Source organism: Tursiops truncatus, chromosome 8 (genome assembly GCF_011762595.2).
Source record: "Tursiops truncatus isolate mTurTru1 chromosome 8, mTurTru1.mat.Y, whole genome shotgun sequence".
In the NCBI taxonomy this organism is placed as follows: domain Eukaryota; kingdom Metazoa; phylum Chordata; class Mammalia; order Artiodactyla; family Delphinidae; genus Tursiops; species Tursiops truncatus.
In genome coordinates this window covers 62,652,520-62,671,522 of record NC_047041.1, presented here as the reverse complement: position 1 = coordinate 62,671,522, position 19,003 = coordinate 62,652,520, and the positions used below count along the sequence as shown (strand labels likewise).

The following is a 19,003-nucleotide window of genomic DNA, read 5'->3' as shown; positions in this document are numbered from 1 at the left end:
AGGGTTAAGGATAACGGTTTTGGAATAGGAAAGTAGATGGTATAGACATCTCTGTTTCCAGCGTATTAACATAAACAATATAATTTGGCAATAAATAATAACATAACTAGATGATTATTTTGTGACTAAGTGTTCAGAAAGGAATGACATCGATGAGGACAAACACATCTGAAAACTTCATAAAGCGAAATCATTTTTTAAATGCCTGGTGTTGGGACTTCCCTGGTGGCACAGTGGTTAAGAATCCACCTGCCAGTGCAGGGGACACGGGTTCGAGCCCTGGTCCAGGAAGATTCCACATGCCACGGAGCAACTGGCCCCAGGCGCCACAACTACTGAGCCTGCACTCTAGAGCCCGCGAGCCACAATTACTGAAGCCTGTGCGCCTAGAGCCTGTGCTCCACAACAAGAGAAGCCACCGCAATAAGAAGCCCGCGCACTGCAACAAAGAGTAGCCCCAGTTCGCCCCAACTAGAGAAAGCCCACACACAGCAAAGAAGACCCAATACAGCCATAAATAAATAAATATATTTATTTTAAAAACCCAAAACCCAAACATTTATAACTCCAATTAAATGTCAGAGGGCAGACATAAAACAAATACTTGTCAAAGCCATTACTGAGAGATCTAGAAATCAAAGCCATTTTCAGTTTATAACTCTTAAAGCTCTTATTCTGTCAGACCCGTATAATATGTTCACCATAATGTGGTACCACGTCTCTTCACAATTTTTTACTTTTTATAGCACCAGCCTCACATGCTTATATTAACTAAAAATGACCTACCTTTTTGCACATACTGTATATCATTTCAAGGTACTTGGTATCAGACAGAAGTGTGTCTGTATCAACTGTTACATAATTATGAAGCAGAGGCATCATATCTGTATTAATAAAAAAAGCATCAGTTAAGTATCTTTACTAACATATATGCTGTGTTTCTGAAAAAAATCTCAGAAAAAAAAAAGTCTGAATGTTCTGTCCCTAAAGTTCACTTTTAATTATTCACTTATAATTAAACATAAAAATGAGGCTATTATTAAAGTGCATTCCTTCATATTTAGCAGTTAAAAGATTATACAAAGAAGACTGACAGGGGGCAGAAGGTAAGAATCTGTGTTAAAGAAAAAAATCTCAAGTGATAACTAAATCAAAATGTATAATGGGTCATCTTTGAGCACTAATTGCTACTGATAACTTATCCAAACAACAAAACACTTAGAATATTCAAAAGTTTGTATTCAAGTGATACACTAAAATTGAATACAAATGGGGAGGAATCCTTAGTATTTCTATGATGACTTGACTTACCTGTAAAGTAATCAAAGCCATCTTGCTGAAAAACCTCAAATACCAGAGGTAGTAGCTGCCACATCTGTGGAGACACTTGTTGACATGTCAAACTATGTGCTAAAGAGAAGATCTCCTCGTAGAATTCTAAAAGAGAATACTGAGTCATTAGGACAATGCTTGCTCATATGAAATAGTAGTGTATTCTTAACACAATCAGAGATATATACCTAAGACATGCTGTTGTAAAACAGTTCCAATGACCTGTAAGCAGATTCCTTCAAGCTGCTGGGTTATCTAAAAGAGAAGAAAAAAATCATATGGAATTGTAGCACACTGAATGAATTATTAAATAATGTATAATAATTCAATGCATTTCAATGTAAAGTCAATATTGTGAACAAATTAATATTTTAAACCTGTTTCGAAATGACTCATATTATGAAATTATGAATCAATATAGGTATGAAATTTAATGAAACACCATTACAATGAGACGAAGAACATGCATAGTTTACCTATAAAGTAAAGGAAAAAAAAAATTTCCTGGAAAAATGCAGGTAAGTAAGAAAATAAAGGAGCCACATCATTCTGCAGAGACTAAAATTTTTTTGTGTGTAAACATAGATTAATTCAGGCCAGACATAATAGAGTGTAATTGAGATGTAAATCAGTAGCTTACTGAAAAATTATTTAAAATAAGGCATTATTCCTACCACTCCCAATAATTTTTAAGCCACCTCCATTTTATATAACAGTGAGCTAGGCCCCCAAGTCATACAAGATAGACAGAAAATACACACTCCCCTTTTGTCAGTATGGTCCTCAATTGGATCCCAAATCCCTGGAAGTCATCAGAATGTTTAAAAAGTGGGGGAGAGGAAATGAGATAAAATTTACTAATCAGGGGCTTCCCTGGTGGCGCAGTGGTTGAGAGTCCGCCTGCCGATGCGGGGACACGGGTTCGTGCCGTGGTCCGGGAAGATCCCACATGCCACAGAGCGGCTGGGCCTGTGAGCCATGGCCGCTGAGCCTGCGCGTCCAGAGCCTGTGCTCCACAACGGGAGAGGCCACAACAGTGAGAGGCCCGCGTACCACACACACACACACACACAAATTTACTAATCAGATATAGAAGCAGGATATCCATTTCGAATACATATACTCAATACATCTTCAACTCTTCAAATATAGTAAGCAATTGATTTGTTAACCGTAAGGATTAGGATTCCTCATGGCTTCTAGCTATCTCCAATTATAATCTACAAAAAAAATCTGAAAGTTTACTGAAACTCTCAGGTTGCAAAAGGCAGTTTGTAGATAATCTGAAAACATGATTTATGGATTTAAATATCTGCATTGTAATTATAAACACCAAATTTAGAACAATGCTTACTTCTAAGGGAAGGAAGTAGGGAAATGAGATTAAGAAGTGGTGCCCTAATGGTTTCAATTACATTATCTGAAAATTTTTCTTACTGGAAGTCTAAGGATATACCATGGAACGTTAAAAATCTAATAAATTTAGGTGGTGGGTAAGGGGTACTGGTTAGTTTTCTATGTTTTTTACTCTTTTCTGTATGTTTTAAATAATTCCACTTTTAATATTCATGATTACAATTCGCTTACCTTTCCAAAAGACAACAGTAAAAGAAGAAAACTAGGAAGATGATGGTAATGGTTGCACAACGTGAATGTACTTAATACCACTGAAATGTACACCTAAAAACGGTTAAGGTGGTATATGTTATATGTATTATACCCTAACTAAAAAAAATTTTATTAATAAGGAAAACCAGGAAGAATATGTTTTCCTAGGAATCACCATAATTTTGGATCTGAAAAGGTAACCCTAAGAGGGAGCCAAAACCCAGAGCCTTGAGGGTAAAGATACGGTGATACAAATACCTCCTTCCTATTCCTTCTAAAATATCTGTCAGGTACCTACACAAGGGTACTAGTTAATAGATAGCAAAATCAAGGTATGTGAGAAGATGACCAGAGAATAGGTAAGTCAGAGCCCTCCAAAAAGCATAGAACAGTTGGCTTGAAATTCCCTAAAACCTTTACAACACTGGATCGTTTTCTTACTTCTTTATGATCTTCAACTACACTAAGAAGTGTGTCGATGGTATTCAGGATTCCCATAGCAGTAACTGCTTTGTCATCACTTCCTTCTTCATCTGGCCCAGTCTGGATTACTTGATTAAATGTCATTGCCTACATTCAAGAGAATGTAATTAAGGTTTGCCATTAAAGCAGTATAAACACGTTTTTGTCTAAAACTTTTAATTTTTAAAATGTTCTCACTGGGACAGCACAACCGATCAGCATTTCCAAATCAACTAATATTACTTAAGAGCTTGGGCTCTATAATCAATGGTACTGCTCTGCCACTTACTAGGTCACCTTAAACAGATTACTTGACCTCTTTTTCCTGACATCTCCATAGATACTGTGGGCAAGGCATAGAAAGTGCTTAATATTATGAATAGTTTTATTTAAATTACTGGCTAACATTTGACAATGCCCAAATACTAGTCATCAAGGTTTTTGTTGCCATTGAATTCAATCATTTTGAAAAATACTGAGCAACTGAGCAAAGTCATTAGTTATGAGGAATCATAATAATCAGCTTTTTATAATGCAATATACTTTTAATGAACACTACTATATTTATCCAAATGTCTTTACCCACTTCAAAATCAGCTGTTAAAAATACACACAGCAAATACCAAGAGTTAGATTCTTCAAACCTCAGTATTTAGCAAGAATACAAACTGCACCAAGTAAACCATTGTATAGAGAATATGAATGGATAATTGTTGGGTACATGTCCATATTTTCTATTACCCTTAAATAATTTATGTTGTTAATTCTCAGAAGTTCAGGGCTATGTACAATAGACAAAGGTCAACTACGAAATAACTATTTACACAAATTTCACTTTAAAAATCTATTTATAACGATTATCTCTATCTTTCAGTTGGTCCAAAGCATTCCAGGAAACCACACAAACAAAGCAGTCATGATGCAATGAGTACAAGTAAACAGCTCTGCACTGTAGAGGCATACAGCTCAGGTGTGAATCCCAGACCCACCCCTCCTAATTTGAGCAAATTACTTAAACTTCTTATACCTCACATATTCTCTCAGTATAGGAATATTCCTCATAGGATTGTGTGAGAATTAAATGAGTTAAAATATATATCAAGGGCTTAGAATGGTGCCTGACATACAGAAGCTCTGTGAAAATACTGTAATCTAAGTAATGCATAAATGACTGGTTCAAATAACATACCAAATGTTGTGTCATTTCTACTGCAATAGGAGTAACTTCTTCACTATACTCGCAGATCATTTTCTGAATTACATTGGTAAGATCATCATTTTCTGTTTCTCTTATAATATGAAGAAGAGCCTGCATGACAGGTCTGATGAATGGTGTGATGTATTCTTTAGCTGTAGGAGACAGAGAAAAAAACTTTTGGCCAAAACAGCTAAAACGCCTTAAAACCTGACACAATATACACCAAAGAGTAAACAAGAAATCGTTTCAAATAAAAAGGAAGACAATGTATCACGTTTCTACGATTATGCCTTGTACAATTATGCGTAAGCACATTGCACTATTTTTGAGATATAAATCCTTTACCTTTCTCTTGATTGCTGATCAGCACTTGAAGTGCAATGGCAGCTTCCACTTTAACAGGCATTTCCCTATCATCAATCAGACATCTTCGTGTCAGCTCTAGGGCTGTTTGCAGGTTCTGGTCACTTTTGAACTTCACTTCACAAAAATAGTGAAGGACCCAGCAAGCCTTTTTTTAAAAAAAATGCAGTGAGTTACTATAGGTATCTTACATTAAATTCCACCATGTGACAATATCTCTAGTGTCAAAGTGCTATGTGTGGGAATTTGGAGGCTGGCCAGTGGTAGATATGTCCAAAGACACAACACTCGACCAGTACTATGATCCCAACTTACTCTTAGGCTACATGATGTTTGTGTGGATAGCAAGACCTGAATGCAAAACACAGACAGACACTGCTATCAGACACAGATGAAAACTATGCACACATTATGAGCAGCCATTTAAAGACTTATACGAAAGTCTAGAATAAAACATGGCTTTAAAGTGAACATTTAAAAGTTTCCATATAAAAGTCCACACAAGCAGTTATTCATTACAAGACATAAATGTATAAATCAATACAGCTTTAAAACATACCCTCGCTCTCATGTAGCCTAGTTCACTGCTGAAGAGAGGGAATACATGATTCTGCAACATATATTCCATCTGATCTTTGTAGATCTTTTTCTGTAAAAATAAAGTTCCAAATACAATCATCTCAAATGCCAAATAGATACACAAGTTTTAAAAATGACTACTGATGTCAAAACATACATTTATTCTGGAATTTTGAACCACAAGATCCACATCCATTTTCTTATTCTCGAACGTTACTATCAAAAATCACTGGGTACATTTTTTTAGTCCTTTTACATCATTTGTTTAGAAAGCAATTATGCCAAATCTTAACATCAATGGTGTTTAAGTAATGGGAAGAGTGGTTAATTTTATTCCTTAGCTTATTAAACGTTTTTTGTTACAAAACTATTTATATAAAGTTATATTAATATAACTATAAAACGTTAATATAAAACTATTATAGTGAAAGAACCTCTCTGGAAAGGTTCTAAATGAACAATACAACATAGATTGAGAAATAGCCTGCTCTCAGAGTAATAATCTGGATATCTAAAGATACTCCTGTAAATCTTAAAATAGGGTCTTTTCTAAATGGTAACAAGTTTTTAAGAAGAGTTCCTTGAATTGCATATTAGGATCAACATTAAAAATTGACAACACTTTAAAAAACGAAAGTGACTAACGAGACATGATAACTAAATGCAACGTGGGATTCTGGACTGGATCAGGGACCAAACAACAAAGGACATTAGTGGGAAATCTTATCATATGTGAAAGGGGTCTGTAGATTAGTTAATAGTATCATATCAATATTAATTTCCTGGTTTTGAGAATTGCGGCATGGCTATCTAATATGTTAACATTAGAAAAAGTTGGGTGAAGAGTAATGGGAACTATTTTTGCAAATTTTCTCTAAGTATAAAATTTAAAAATATAAAGTTAAAACAAAAACCTGAATGTGAGAACTCACTCAAGATTCCCAGACACAACAAATAACCACGTAATTTACCCTTTATAAACGAAGAGAAGAATGGGTGGACAGATATAGAAAAGCTGAAAGATACACAAAATATACCCACAAGTTAATGGTGATGAATTCAGTGGAGCATCATATGCAGCAAGGTTTCTGGGAGTAGGATGAACTGTTGTCTAAATATTTACTTACACTTTGAAATAGTTATTTATTAACTTTAAAGTGAAAACAAATTTCAGATCTTATGAAGTCAGACGAAATGTGTACAATTAAGGTGAGGTTTCTAAACATACATCTAATCCAGTCAGCCATTCTTTACCAGAAAATGTGTGCCACAAAAGCATGATGTTCCTAGGCTGTGAAGGGATATATTCAAGCTTACAAACTTCCTTAAAGATCAATTTTCTGAGAAGAAAAAAAGACTACTTTACAATTGTCTTGCAACATGAAAAGAAGATAACTCATATGCAAAAAGAATTACCTTCAGCTCAAGCAACAGCAAAAAAGTATAGAGGACATTATTTCAAAATCAAATTACATGTGTACTTCAAAGGACATCAGCAAGAAAGTAAAAAGATAATCCACAGAATGGCAGAAAATACTTGCAAACCACAAACAGTTGATCTTTGAATAACGAGGGGGTTGGGGTGCTGACACTCTGCGCAGTTGAAAATCTGCATTTAATTTGCAATTTGACCTGCATATCTGTGATTCCGCATCTGCAGATTCAATCAACTGCAGATCATGTAGTTCTGTAGTATTTATTGTTGGAAAAAAATCCACGTGTTAAGTGGACCCAAAAACAGTTCAAACCTGTGTTGTTGAAAGGTCAACTATATATGAAAAGTTTCTAGTATTTAGAATATATAAAGAACTCTAACAATTCAACAATAAAAAGACAAAAAACCCAATATAAAAATCGACAAAAAATTTGAATAGAAATTTCTCCAAAGAAGATATACAGTGGACAATAAGCATATAAAAAGATTCCCAACATCATTAGCTATTAGGGAAATGTAAACCACAATGAGAGTACCATTTGACACCAACTGGAATGGCTGTAATTTAAAAAGACAGATAATAAGAAGTGTTGATGAGGACATAGAAACTGGAACCCTCACACACTGCTAATGAATATATAAAATGGTACAGCCACTTTGGAAAACAGTCTAGCAGTTTCTCAAAATATGACCAGCAATTTGACTCCTAGGTATGTATTACCCAAGAGAAATGAAAATGTATGTCCACAAAAAAATGTGTACAGAAATGTTCATAGCTCCATTGTTAATAATAACCCAAAAGTAGAAACAAATGTCCACTTACTGATGAATGGATAAATAAAATGCAGCGTATCAATACAATGGAATATTATCTGGCAATAAAAAAAGAATGAAGACTGACACATGCTGTAACATGGATGAACTCAGAAAATATGATAAGTCAAAGAAGCCACTCAGAAAGGAACACATGTTTTATCATTCCATTTATATGAAATGCCCAGAATACACAAATCCACAGAGGAGACAAAAAGTAGATTAGGGCTAGGGCTGGGAGATTTGGGAGAAAATGGGGAGTGATTGATAAAAGGGTTTCTTTTGGGGATGATGAAAATGCTTTGGAATTAGAGTTGACGATTGCACAGCTCCTTGAATATACGAAAAACCACTGAACTGTACACTTTAAATGGGCAAACCATATGGTATGTGAATTGTACCTCAATTCTGTTTTATCTCAACTGCTGTCATTAAAACAAACTAACTGTGCTTGTGCACGCATGCATGCATGCACGCGCGCGCGCGCACACACACACACACACACACACACACACACACACAAGTACCTTCAGAAGTATTTCAGCTAAAGAGCCAATCATATGTAGGGCTCCATCTTTTTTTCGAGGATCAGCATTTGGTTCTGTAAGAATCTGGTAGCAAAATCCCATAGTCTTTTGTAGTACCTAGATTAAAAGAGAAAAGTATGCTTTACTGGATATCCAAACAACCCTTTTAAAACATTGACAACAAAATGACCTATATGGCTACCATTAAAAACTAAATGTTCGGGATTAGCAGATGCAAACTATTATATACAGAATGAATAAACAACAAGGTCCTACTGTATAGCACAGGGAAATCTATTCAATATCCTGTGATAAATTATAGTGGAAAAGAATATGAAAAAGAATGTATGTATATGTGTAACTGAATCACTATGCTGTACAGCAGAAATTACCACTGTAAACCAACTACACTCAATAAAATAAATTTAAAAAAAAAACCAAGTGTATATCTGAACATATTTTAAGTATTAAAGCAAAAGTTATCCACATATTAAATAACCTACCTCTTTCCTCTTACTACAAGCTGTAAACAAAAGTGTCTGGGCAGCAGTGGTAGGAGAGATGAAATCCTCAAACACATCTAGAGAATAAATTTAAAATTAATACAGAAAATAGTAATTTCAATTTTTTCAACAAACATTTTCACATAATTTACAAATGATGCTCTGTAACAACAAAAAAGGACCTTAAATTTTTGCTAAATCTTCACAGAAAACAAGCATGAAAACAAACCCAGATCCCCATATAACTTTGCAAAAGCCTAATTCCTTTTCTTTCCTGTACAAATTAAGTCTTAATCCATCAACTTCTCCCAATGATTATTTTCTTTCATACAAAACCCCACTACTGTGAGAATTTTCACAATGCGGTCACAACAGTACAAATGACTGAAAGTACATAAGATTTTGGTACAAAGAAGGACTAATACTCAACATCAGCCAAATTACAATTCTTTAGTCCCATGCAGAGACTCTAGCTTCCAGTATGCGTCGTCTCCATTTCCACACACGATGACTGACGTCGAATCCAAAAGTATAGTTTAGACACTTAGTGTTTAAGCTGTAACCTTGAATTTCTAACAGATCTGGCATGTGCCAGAAGCATATCCAATAATCATAACTACTAACACTACTGTATTTGTTTCTGCTAAAAATGAAGATTATCATTCTCAAATGCCAAAACTAATGAATAGCTTCCTGAAAGTCTAAACAATGAATAAATTGCATTAAAACAACAGAAGGCTTTTCAGTTCCTAAGGTGAGGCCTTAATATTCAAAGTTTACTATATACAAATTTAACTACCGACATACTTTGTTTCTAAAAAAGTGAAAATTCGTTACCAAACTTCATGCGTATATATTCATAGGGGTCTTCTTGCCAAAGTTCCTCATCAGCATCTGTATAGCACATCAATGGAAAAATAACATCTTGGATAATGCCCTGCAATTTAAAAGTTAAGATAAGTCGGTCTTCAAATTTAAACTTTCAAATTTCCGTTAAGTGCTAAAACAAAAGTAACTCTCCAGTTTGTGTTTTAAAGCTTAACATCAAACTTCAGTAAAGCATTTAATGCATTCTCAGATCGACTATCAACGTACATATTCTTACCCTCTGTGCAACGAGTCATTGTAAGACATGTGTACATAGGTAGCAATTAAGTATTCCGAGAAAATGCAATATGAAATTTTAGTCCATCAAACCCTACAGTTCTAAATAAAGCAAATAAATTACATTGGAAATAGTACATAAGCAAATTAGCCTCAAAAGTAATTTGGTGAAATAGTCCTTTGCCTATTCCAAATTACATGATGTTAGCTAATCATGTTAAACTATAATCATGATCCAACAGTAAGAACTTAAAAGCAAATTTTAAGATAACAGTTTCAGATTAAAAAATAATCTGAATATCCACAATATACCTTTTATAAAGTTTGTCAGGATGTTGCATCATTTTCCTAATGTACAATTACCAGAACTAGACTAAGTAACATAGGTCAACAAAAAAAAATGCACTTTTTCAACCTTTTGGTAATTAATGTTATTTCTATTACATTTTCTAGAAAAATAGTTCAGATAGAAAATTATTACTTGTATATGAGGCTTCAGATTCTTCCAGGTGAGAGCATGAGAAACTCCTTGATTAATATAATTTAATGTCTGTTGTAAAACTCGAGGAGCCATATATTGCTTCTCCTTGTACTGATACAACACTTTCAATAAAACCTTTGAAAAAAAAATTTTGATCAAAAAATAAAGTTTAAATAGAAAGTTTAACCACTTACAAGCTAGCAAAAACATCTGACACTTCTTACCCAGGTCATTATCATAAAATAACCACCATATTCTTTTTAAAAGAAAGTAATTTTTTAAATTATGTATTGGAGAACCATATTTATTCCCAAAGTATTTAAAATAAACAAACTGAAGTAACACTGTGTGTCAAAGGACTAGTTTCTGATTAAGTATAAAAAGAAGAGAAAACCATATGCTACTTGTGGAACATACCACAATATTCTGAGACAGCACTATATTGTTAAAATCAGCTTCTAGGCAAATCCTACCCAAACCATTCACCTACTTATTTAACGTCTGCCAAGAGTTCTAATTCAACTTGATACTTGAGAATAGCAGTTGTCAAAATATGGTCCACAGACCTCTCAGAAGGTCTGACAGGTCAAAACTATTTTCATAATAATGCTAAAACATTATGTGACCTTTTTACTGTGTTGACATTTGCATCGATGGTACAAAAGCAGTGATGGTAAAACTTCTGGTTCCTAACATGAATCAAAGGAGTGGCACTAAAGTGTACTAGCAGTCATCATATTCTTTACAGCCACATAATCGCAGAATAAACTTTCCTTAGGAATGTCCTTAGTGAACCAGAAATATAAATATTAATAAATGGGAAGTATACATATAGCACTTCTGCTACATACTAAAGTACGATGGTTGGAAGAAAAGCTGAAATAGTAGCTTTTCCCACCAAATATTATCATAAGCATGAAAGAAAAACTGATAGACAAATTATGATTATTTAGACTTTTGTGTGTGGCAGATTTTTTTCTCAAAAATGAACAAAATGAGCCTCTCCAAGGAAACTGACAATATGTTACTGGTGTTAAAATTTGAGCTTTCAAGCAAAACTAGAATTCTCAAAATCTTACATCCACTACTTAGATCCACCTGACAGCTTTCCAATATTTAAAGACAGTTATGAGATCAATGGTGATATTAATGACTGTAATTTTTTAAAACTACATAAGGAAATCTATAAACATTTAGAAAATCGGCATAGACTCAATAAGTCAATATTTTCCAATGACCAGGGCAGTATGTTATAAAATCATATATGGATAAAAGACCCATTCAAAGTGCAATGGATGTTAATATAACAGAAGATGAAATGTTTATTGTTACAGCTTCAAACTCTAAATTACAATTAACCTTTAAGAAAATACCATTGTCAAATGTTGGTGTGATATCAAAAATTTCCCCAATTATATGAAAAGTATATTAAAAGTCTTTCCTTTTCCAACTTCTTATCTTTGAGACCAAATTATCTTTATTTACTTCCATTAAAACAAATTGAAACAGAATGAATACAGAGGTAGACGGGCATACAGCTGCCTTTTATTAAGGCAGACATGAAAGTCGTAAAAATGTGTAACAATGCCATTTCCTCCTGCTAAAAATTTTTCATTTTGGAAAACAATTATTTTTAACAAAAACATGTATTCTGTTAATATGTAATAGGTTTGTTATTTTTTAATAACTTAATACCATTAAATTTAGTTTCAATTTTTAATACAGTACATATCACAAGGTATAACCCCCATAAATGGAAGCTTGTCGATGTTCTCAATAATTTAAGAGTGTAAGGAGGTCCTGAGACCATAACATTTGAGAACTACTACAGTGTTCAAAATGTTAAAGACTGCTACATGCAATCTTTGAATGCCAAAGAAACTAGAAATAAGCAAGACAAATTAACATAATAGTGTCATGTTTCTACTTGGAAAAATTATCTTAGACTTACCTGTTGGACACCAACAGCAAATGCCTTCAGAAATACTTCAGCAAATTCATTATACTCCTTGGAAACATTGCCAGGGCTTCCATATCTAAAAGAACATTCAAATGCCCATCATGTCTTCATAATGCTTTATATCAGCACTTATAAAAAAAAAAAACAAATTCTTGAAAAAAATAAACTCAAATTATCATATATTGAGAAATGTGTACCTTTCAAAAAGCCTTGCTAAGATATGTAAAGCCCACTTCTTACATTTCCACCATGGTAACTCAGGTCTATCATCTTCTTCAACTTGAAGTGTTTCCTTTAAAGAGACATTTATTTAATGATAGACAATACAATCTAAAAGGAATAGTGTGAGTTCAGAACAGACTCACAAAAACATGAATCCTCCTCCAATGATGGCCTTTCATAATAAAAGGCTAGAACAGGAAAAGTATTAACCCTTATTTAAATATAAGAGGCACTTCACTTCACTACTTAGTTACAAAGGACATGCTTTCTCAAAGTCTTATAAAAGTTTAAACTCAAACATTTTAGTCAAGATCCAAATAATATAAATCAAAGTCATGGCAAGTAGCTTAAACTAGTATAGTTCAAATCAAAAGGGCATGAAAAATTTCATTTTAGAAATCCAGTTTCAAAAATATTAGTATACATACATAAATATGTATGTATGAGAATGTTCATTTACAAAACCATTTGTAACAGAAAAAAACTGCCAAGAACTAAACATTCATTAACAAGGGGATGTTTAATTATGCAACATCCATTAAGAGAATGAATTGGTTCATTATATATTGACCTAAGACATCCATGACATATTTTTAAGTTAAGACAGAGAAATGAGACTGTGGAACAACCAAAACTCCCATACACTGCCAGTGAGAGCGGTGGTACAACCACTTTGGGAGTTATTTATAAAGTTAAACATATACATTCATAGCAGCCTTATTTGTAATCTTAAAATCTTAAAACCACCCAGATGTCCATCAACTTGTAAATAAATAAACTGTAGTACATTCATACAATGGGGTACTACTTGTCAATAAAAAAGAACAAACTACCATAGCACAACATGAATATATCATAATATTAAGCAAAAGAAGGTAGATACAAAAAATTACCTTTTTATTAGATTTTAGAATAGGTGAAGTTAATCTATGGTGCTAGAAATGAGAATGGTGATGGTAGGGATGACCAGACCCAGCCACCAGCAAACATTCTAGGTGATGGTTACTCTGGTGAATATGACTCTCATAACCCACTGAACTGTTTACTTATATGTGCATGTTTATGATTACAAATTATACCAAAAAAGGTGCAGAATGTAAGTATGAAAACTCTTAAAGCTGTATTTTATACCTATTAAATGTGTACAGAAAATAACACATCAAACTAGTTTCCCATGGAACGCAAGAAACGTCCTATTTATTTCTTCTGCATTTTTTTAAAATAAAAATTTGAACAATAAACTACAAAACAGGAGGCTGGTCTCACTTATTTCACTAATAAAATTATGTTGGATAAATTACATAACCCTTCCATGTCTCTGTTTAAAATAAATTCAGAAGGAATTATTTTGAGGGTTAAATAAGCAAAGTATATAAAAGTACTTAAAACACACTAGGGATTCAGGCATTGTAAATTTCCTACCTCTCTAGAAAACTAGATAATAAAGAAAAATTGTGGTTATTTTAAAAATCGTTATTATATGTAAAAAAATAACATAGTTGGACAACTCTGTATGTACTACTGGAAACCGCTGAATTGTACACTTTAAAATTGTAAATTTTACGGTATTTGAGTTATAGCTCTATGAAGTTGTTATTTAAAAAGCAAGTAATATAACTAACTACAAAGTTTGACCAACTTGTAAATCAAGTTCTACCCCTGTTCATGCATGTCTAACAAATTATTAGCCTAAAATCCAGCTATAGGCTCTTTGTTCCTTTTTGAGAAATAATTGATATTGTTATTAGTTTAATGTATAAACATAATGATTTGACATATGTATATACTGTGAAATGACTACCACAGTTAAGTTTTAGAAGATGGTGAAAAGGTACAAACTTCCCGTTGTAAGATAAGTAAGTCCTGGGGATGTAATGTAAACACGGTGTCTATAGTTAAAAATACTATATTGTTTATCTGAAGGTTGCTAAGAGAATAGATCTTAAAAGTTCTCACTACAAGAAAAAAAATTTCTAACTATGTCAGGTGACATATGTTATGAACTCAATTAAAAGCTGAAGAAACAGAATTAGGATGGAATAAACAAAGATATAATACAAGCACTTAATAATATACAAAATAACCCTTTACAATTTTTCACTTAATATATTCACATATGTAAACAAATGAAATGGTGTCTCTATCTAGAAAAATCTGCCTCACAAATAATATAAATTCACAAAGAATGTTTTAGGAAATATCAGTTAAAATTCTCAAAAGGTAACTAAATATTTAAGCTTAGTGATATAAGAAATACACAGAGACTTACATTAGGTACATCCCTGTTCACAACAGTCTTTAAAATTTCTATCCATTCTGTCAGGTTCTGTTGGTTTATCAGCTCCAGTGGTAGTGTATACTAAATTAAAATCAAGAATCAATATTTTAAAATCCTTACAAAAGAAAATCCAACTTCCTTTTACTCTTCACAAAACCTACAAAAAGTACTTCATTCAGTCCACATTTCCTCTTTCAGTACATAGGCAAATTTCTCATCTGGCTGATTTGGTTAGTTATGTACAATGGTGAACTGTGGCACTGATAGTGGGCATCCTTGTCTTATTCCCAAATTACTGGGAATGTATCTGATTTTCACCATGAGGTATATTTATTGTGATTTCTAGTGAACATTTTTTTTTTTTTTTTTGCGGTACGCGGGCCTCTCACTGTTGTGGCCTCTCCCGTTCCAGAGCACAGGCTCCGGACATGCAGGCTCAGTGGCCATGGCTCTCGGGCCTAGCCGCTCTGCAGCATGTGGGATCCTCCCGGACTGGGGCACAAACTCATGTCCCCTGCCATCGGCAGGCGGACTCTCAATCCCTACGCCACCAGGGAAGCCCTCTAGTGAACATTTTTTATCAAGGTAAGGAAATTTCTATTCCAGGATTCTTAAGTATTTTTGTTTTGTTTTGTTTTAAAGCAGAAATGGTTATTAAATTTTATCAAATACTTTATCTGGCATCCTTAAAGATTGTTTACAGGTCTCTCTTTTCGTGTAATATAAAAGTTAATCACAAAAACTGGTTTTTTACTCTTGATCCATTCCTGTGTTCCTGGGATAAATCACATCACTTAATAGGCTCACAACATCAATATCCTATTTAGGATTTTAGGACCTCTATTTTCACAAATGAGACAGTACTATATTTTGATTTCAAGGTATGCTAGTCTCAAAAAATTAGTTGGGTCCTATGCCCTAGAATAATTTATAAAAAGAACTTATTTTTATAATCTAGAAGTTATGATCCTACCAGTTAGAGGGAAAAACAATTAAAAAACAGTACATTGTCTATCCAAATCATTTTTTAAAAAATTATATAAGAAGCAGCCATTAAAAAGATATTAGATTATCTTTAAAGATCTAGCAAGGGCATGAAAAATCCAACCAAACAATGGAGTGAGTCAGTTATAATAATCTTAGTGGAAATAAAGTCACAGGTCTATTTAAAAGAGATTTAAAAAAAAATAAGTAATGGCATGAATTGAACCAAAGGTCCTGGTGGATGAGATGAATCTTTCTTTGGCTATGTGGCACAAAAAGAGCCAGAATTTTAATCCAAATCAAAAACTCTGTTTCTTAAGTAATTATAGTCCACTGAGACTATAGACACAACCATTTCTTTAGTGAGATCTTTTATCCCAGGAAGATTTAGAACAATATACAAAGATAATAAGGCCCATTACAGTGTGCCAGTCAAGCCCACAGTATTAGTATTTTTGTATCAAGCTTAGGAATAGGTTTTGTAATTACTGCGACAATCTATGCATATTTGGCATAACAGAGCATACGTTAGATGTAAACTCTAATCCAGTAAACTGATTTTCAGACTTGTGAATTCTTAAGGTGAAAGACATAAGAAAATTTTACTAATTTTGTAAATAGTATTAGATGGTTTAAGAGAACTTAAGATTGCCCACTTATAAATTAAGATTTATTAGAGCTATTTGTGTATTTGGCAAAGTATGCTTGGTTAGACTTTAATGTATTTGTAATTTTGGCAATTTATATTTGACTAGCAATTTATCCACTTAATGTAGATTTTCAAGTGAAATTATTATTCAGATGCTGAAATTCTTTATCATTGTTTAAGGTGGCAAATGATAGACTGACTTTACATATAAAAACTACTTTATAAAATTACCTGAACAAGAGCATAGAAGATCTTGAAAATCTGTTTCTGGATGAGGACAGATTGATCAGACTGATCAGAAAGAAGCTGGATAAAACGGTCCTTTAGAACTGGCAGGAAATGTTGCATTGCTGCTACCAATGGACTCCGTTCCTCTGGTTTCTTATACCTTTGGGTAGGAATACAAACTAATTCTGTGAGAATTTATTCACAATTATATATATACATATAGATAGATAGGTAGGTAGATAAATATATATATACACATATCTATTATATACATATTTATATCTTATATAATGAAATATAAATTTAAACTACTTGTCTGTTCATACAAATATAAGCAAATACTTTCTAAGCAATTTTATATTCCTAGAAAGAAGAAAAACCTACTATGGAATCAAACCACAGGCAAAAAGCAACTTGAAAAAAACCTCAAATAATAGTATCTAAAATTTACTGAGCATTTATTATGAGGTAAATAATCTTCAAGGCCCCATTAGTATTCTCACTTCTATAGTTGAGGAAACTGAGGGACAGAGAATTTAAGTATCTTTCCCAGTACAGACATCTAGGTATGAACCTCAGCAGATTCAGGATCTACCCTTTAACCACCTCACTATGCCATCTGTAACTGTGAATACTGATACAACTAAGGAGCTACAACAATTTGGCTTTTAAACATTAGCAGCTGATCAATATAAAATTGATTACATATAACCATCCTTAAGTAATTTACATACAAAGTGCATTAAGGCAGAAGTGGCATCTATAAAGCAGAAAATATTCTATTTCTAAAAGCACTATAAATCAGAAGTTCTTTGGTAACCTTTTGGCAACAAAACCTGACCTCAACAGGCTATTTATGATCTCTATTTATCCCATCTGGAGTGAATATTCACATATTTTATATCAGATATAATAATAATGTTTGATCCCTGGGTACTGGTACATAGGAGTGTATTATGTGAACCTTGTTACCTTCCTAAAATCTGAAAAATCCTAAATTCTGAATCACATTTTGCTCCAAGGATACGAGTGAAGAATAGCTAATTGAGACATTCCCCCATATAGATTCCTTAGCATTTTAACAGAATTGTTAAAAAGTCTGTTGGCTTTTTTTTTTTTTAATTTTTAAATAATTGATTTTCCCTACCAGACTCCAGTTTTATCTACCGGTAGCCTTTTTGAAGGGAGAAAATGTATCTACGAATGGAGTATCTTAGCACAGTTTTAAAAGGTAGACACTCTTAAAAGACTGGATTGTTTTTTCCTACTGGGAGAAATGAGAAGCAAAGTAAATTGCCGAGAATAAAAAACACCAAGAGAAATGGTCACGCTAATAATGACTGAGATTATTAAACAATTAACTGACAGACTTCTAAATATTATTTAATGTGCTGAGAAATTACACTTAGCATACATTTTAAAAGGTTACCTGTACATTTCTTTGAGTCAATAAAGCAATAACAATTTACAAAAGGAAGCCATTTGCACTCTCCAATCTGATTAGACAAACTCTATTAATTACTGACAGTATTATCTTTTAACAATAAAGGTGAGGACTATATTATATTATGCACCTCTCTCCATTATCCAACCCAGGTGATCACCCACATTAAGAGGGCTTGAATACCCATTCCATGTTAGATATTATTCTCTCCTACCTCCTTCTCTACACTGAGTAGTGGACTGGAAGTTGGGTGGTACCATATCCAAACTAATGGGTATGAAAGTAATTTACACAAGGAAACAAATATTATTTCATACGACCTGAAAGTTCCTGAAAGCGTGAAAATGTGACACTAATAAAAGCCTAGGGAGTGATCAAGATGGTGGAGGAGTAGGATGTGGAGCTCACCTCCTCCCACCAATAAAAGTCTACTACCACAAGGCTGCAGTGTGTCAAACTGGTGAACCATACTCACAGGAATCCTCAAATACTAGCCCATCACTGTTCTGTTAAAAAAAAGTCAACGGTTCATCATGTAAAAGATCACATACAAATCCCCCATCATGGCATTCAAAACCCTCTTTTAACACAGTCCCAATTTACCAATTCAAAATGATCCCCCTCTACCACCAAAAAAAAAAAAGAAGACAAAATGATCCCCGATTTCAACAGAAGTTATCCATACCGTTTAGTGGTCTCCTCACTACCCACTAAAGACAGTGTCACATTTCCACCTCTGTACCTTTCTTTCTTTGCTCATACTATTCCATGTGGTGTGAGATGCATTCCTCTTCAAATGTTCCTTCTATGCTCCTTCACCTGACAAGCATTTC

At 33.4% G+C, this 19,003-nt stretch overlaps 1 protein-coding gene and 1 non-coding gene across 3 annotated transcripts in view; both read right to left on the bottom strand.

Moving 5' to 3' along the window:
* Positions 1-19,003, bottom strand: part of IPO7 (importin 7) — a 47,746-nt gene that overhangs the window by 8,660 nt on the left and 20,083 nt on the right. For both annotated transcript variants that reach the window (XM_019948319.2, XM_019948318.3), the window contains exons 5-19: positions 16,730-16,886; positions 14,857-14,946; positions 12,563-12,657; positions 12,357-12,441; positions 10,406-10,540; positions 9,658-9,757; positions 8,821-8,897; positions 8,318-8,434; positions 5,523-5,612; positions 4,946-5,111; positions 4,592-4,752; positions 3,382-3,510; positions 1,521-1,587; positions 1,312-1,437; positions 787-884 (exon numbers count right to left, since the gene is read on the bottom strand). In XM_019948319.2, coding sequence (XP_019803878.1) covers positions 787-884; positions 1,312-1,437; positions 1,521-1,587; positions 3,382-3,510; positions 4,592-4,752; positions 4,946-5,111; positions 5,523-5,612; positions 8,318-8,434; positions 8,821-8,897; positions 9,658-9,757; positions 10,406-10,540; positions 12,357-12,441; positions 12,563-12,657; positions 14,857-14,946; positions 16,730-16,886 — 1,693 coding nt within the window. The remainder of the gene's footprint in view (positions 1-786; positions 885-1,311; positions 1,438-1,520; positions 1,588-3,381; positions 3,511-4,591; positions 4,753-4,945; positions 5,112-5,522; positions 5,613-8,317; positions 8,435-8,820; positions 8,898-9,657; positions 9,758-10,405; positions 10,541-12,356; positions 12,442-12,562; positions 12,658-14,856; positions 14,947-16,729; positions 16,887-19,003) is intronic.
* On the bottom strand, positions 5,196-5,379 carry LOC117313434 (small nucleolar RNA SNORA23). The gene has a single exon (XR_004527943.1). It is a non-coding gene; the product is annotated as a small nucleolar RNA SNORA23 (small nucleolar RNA).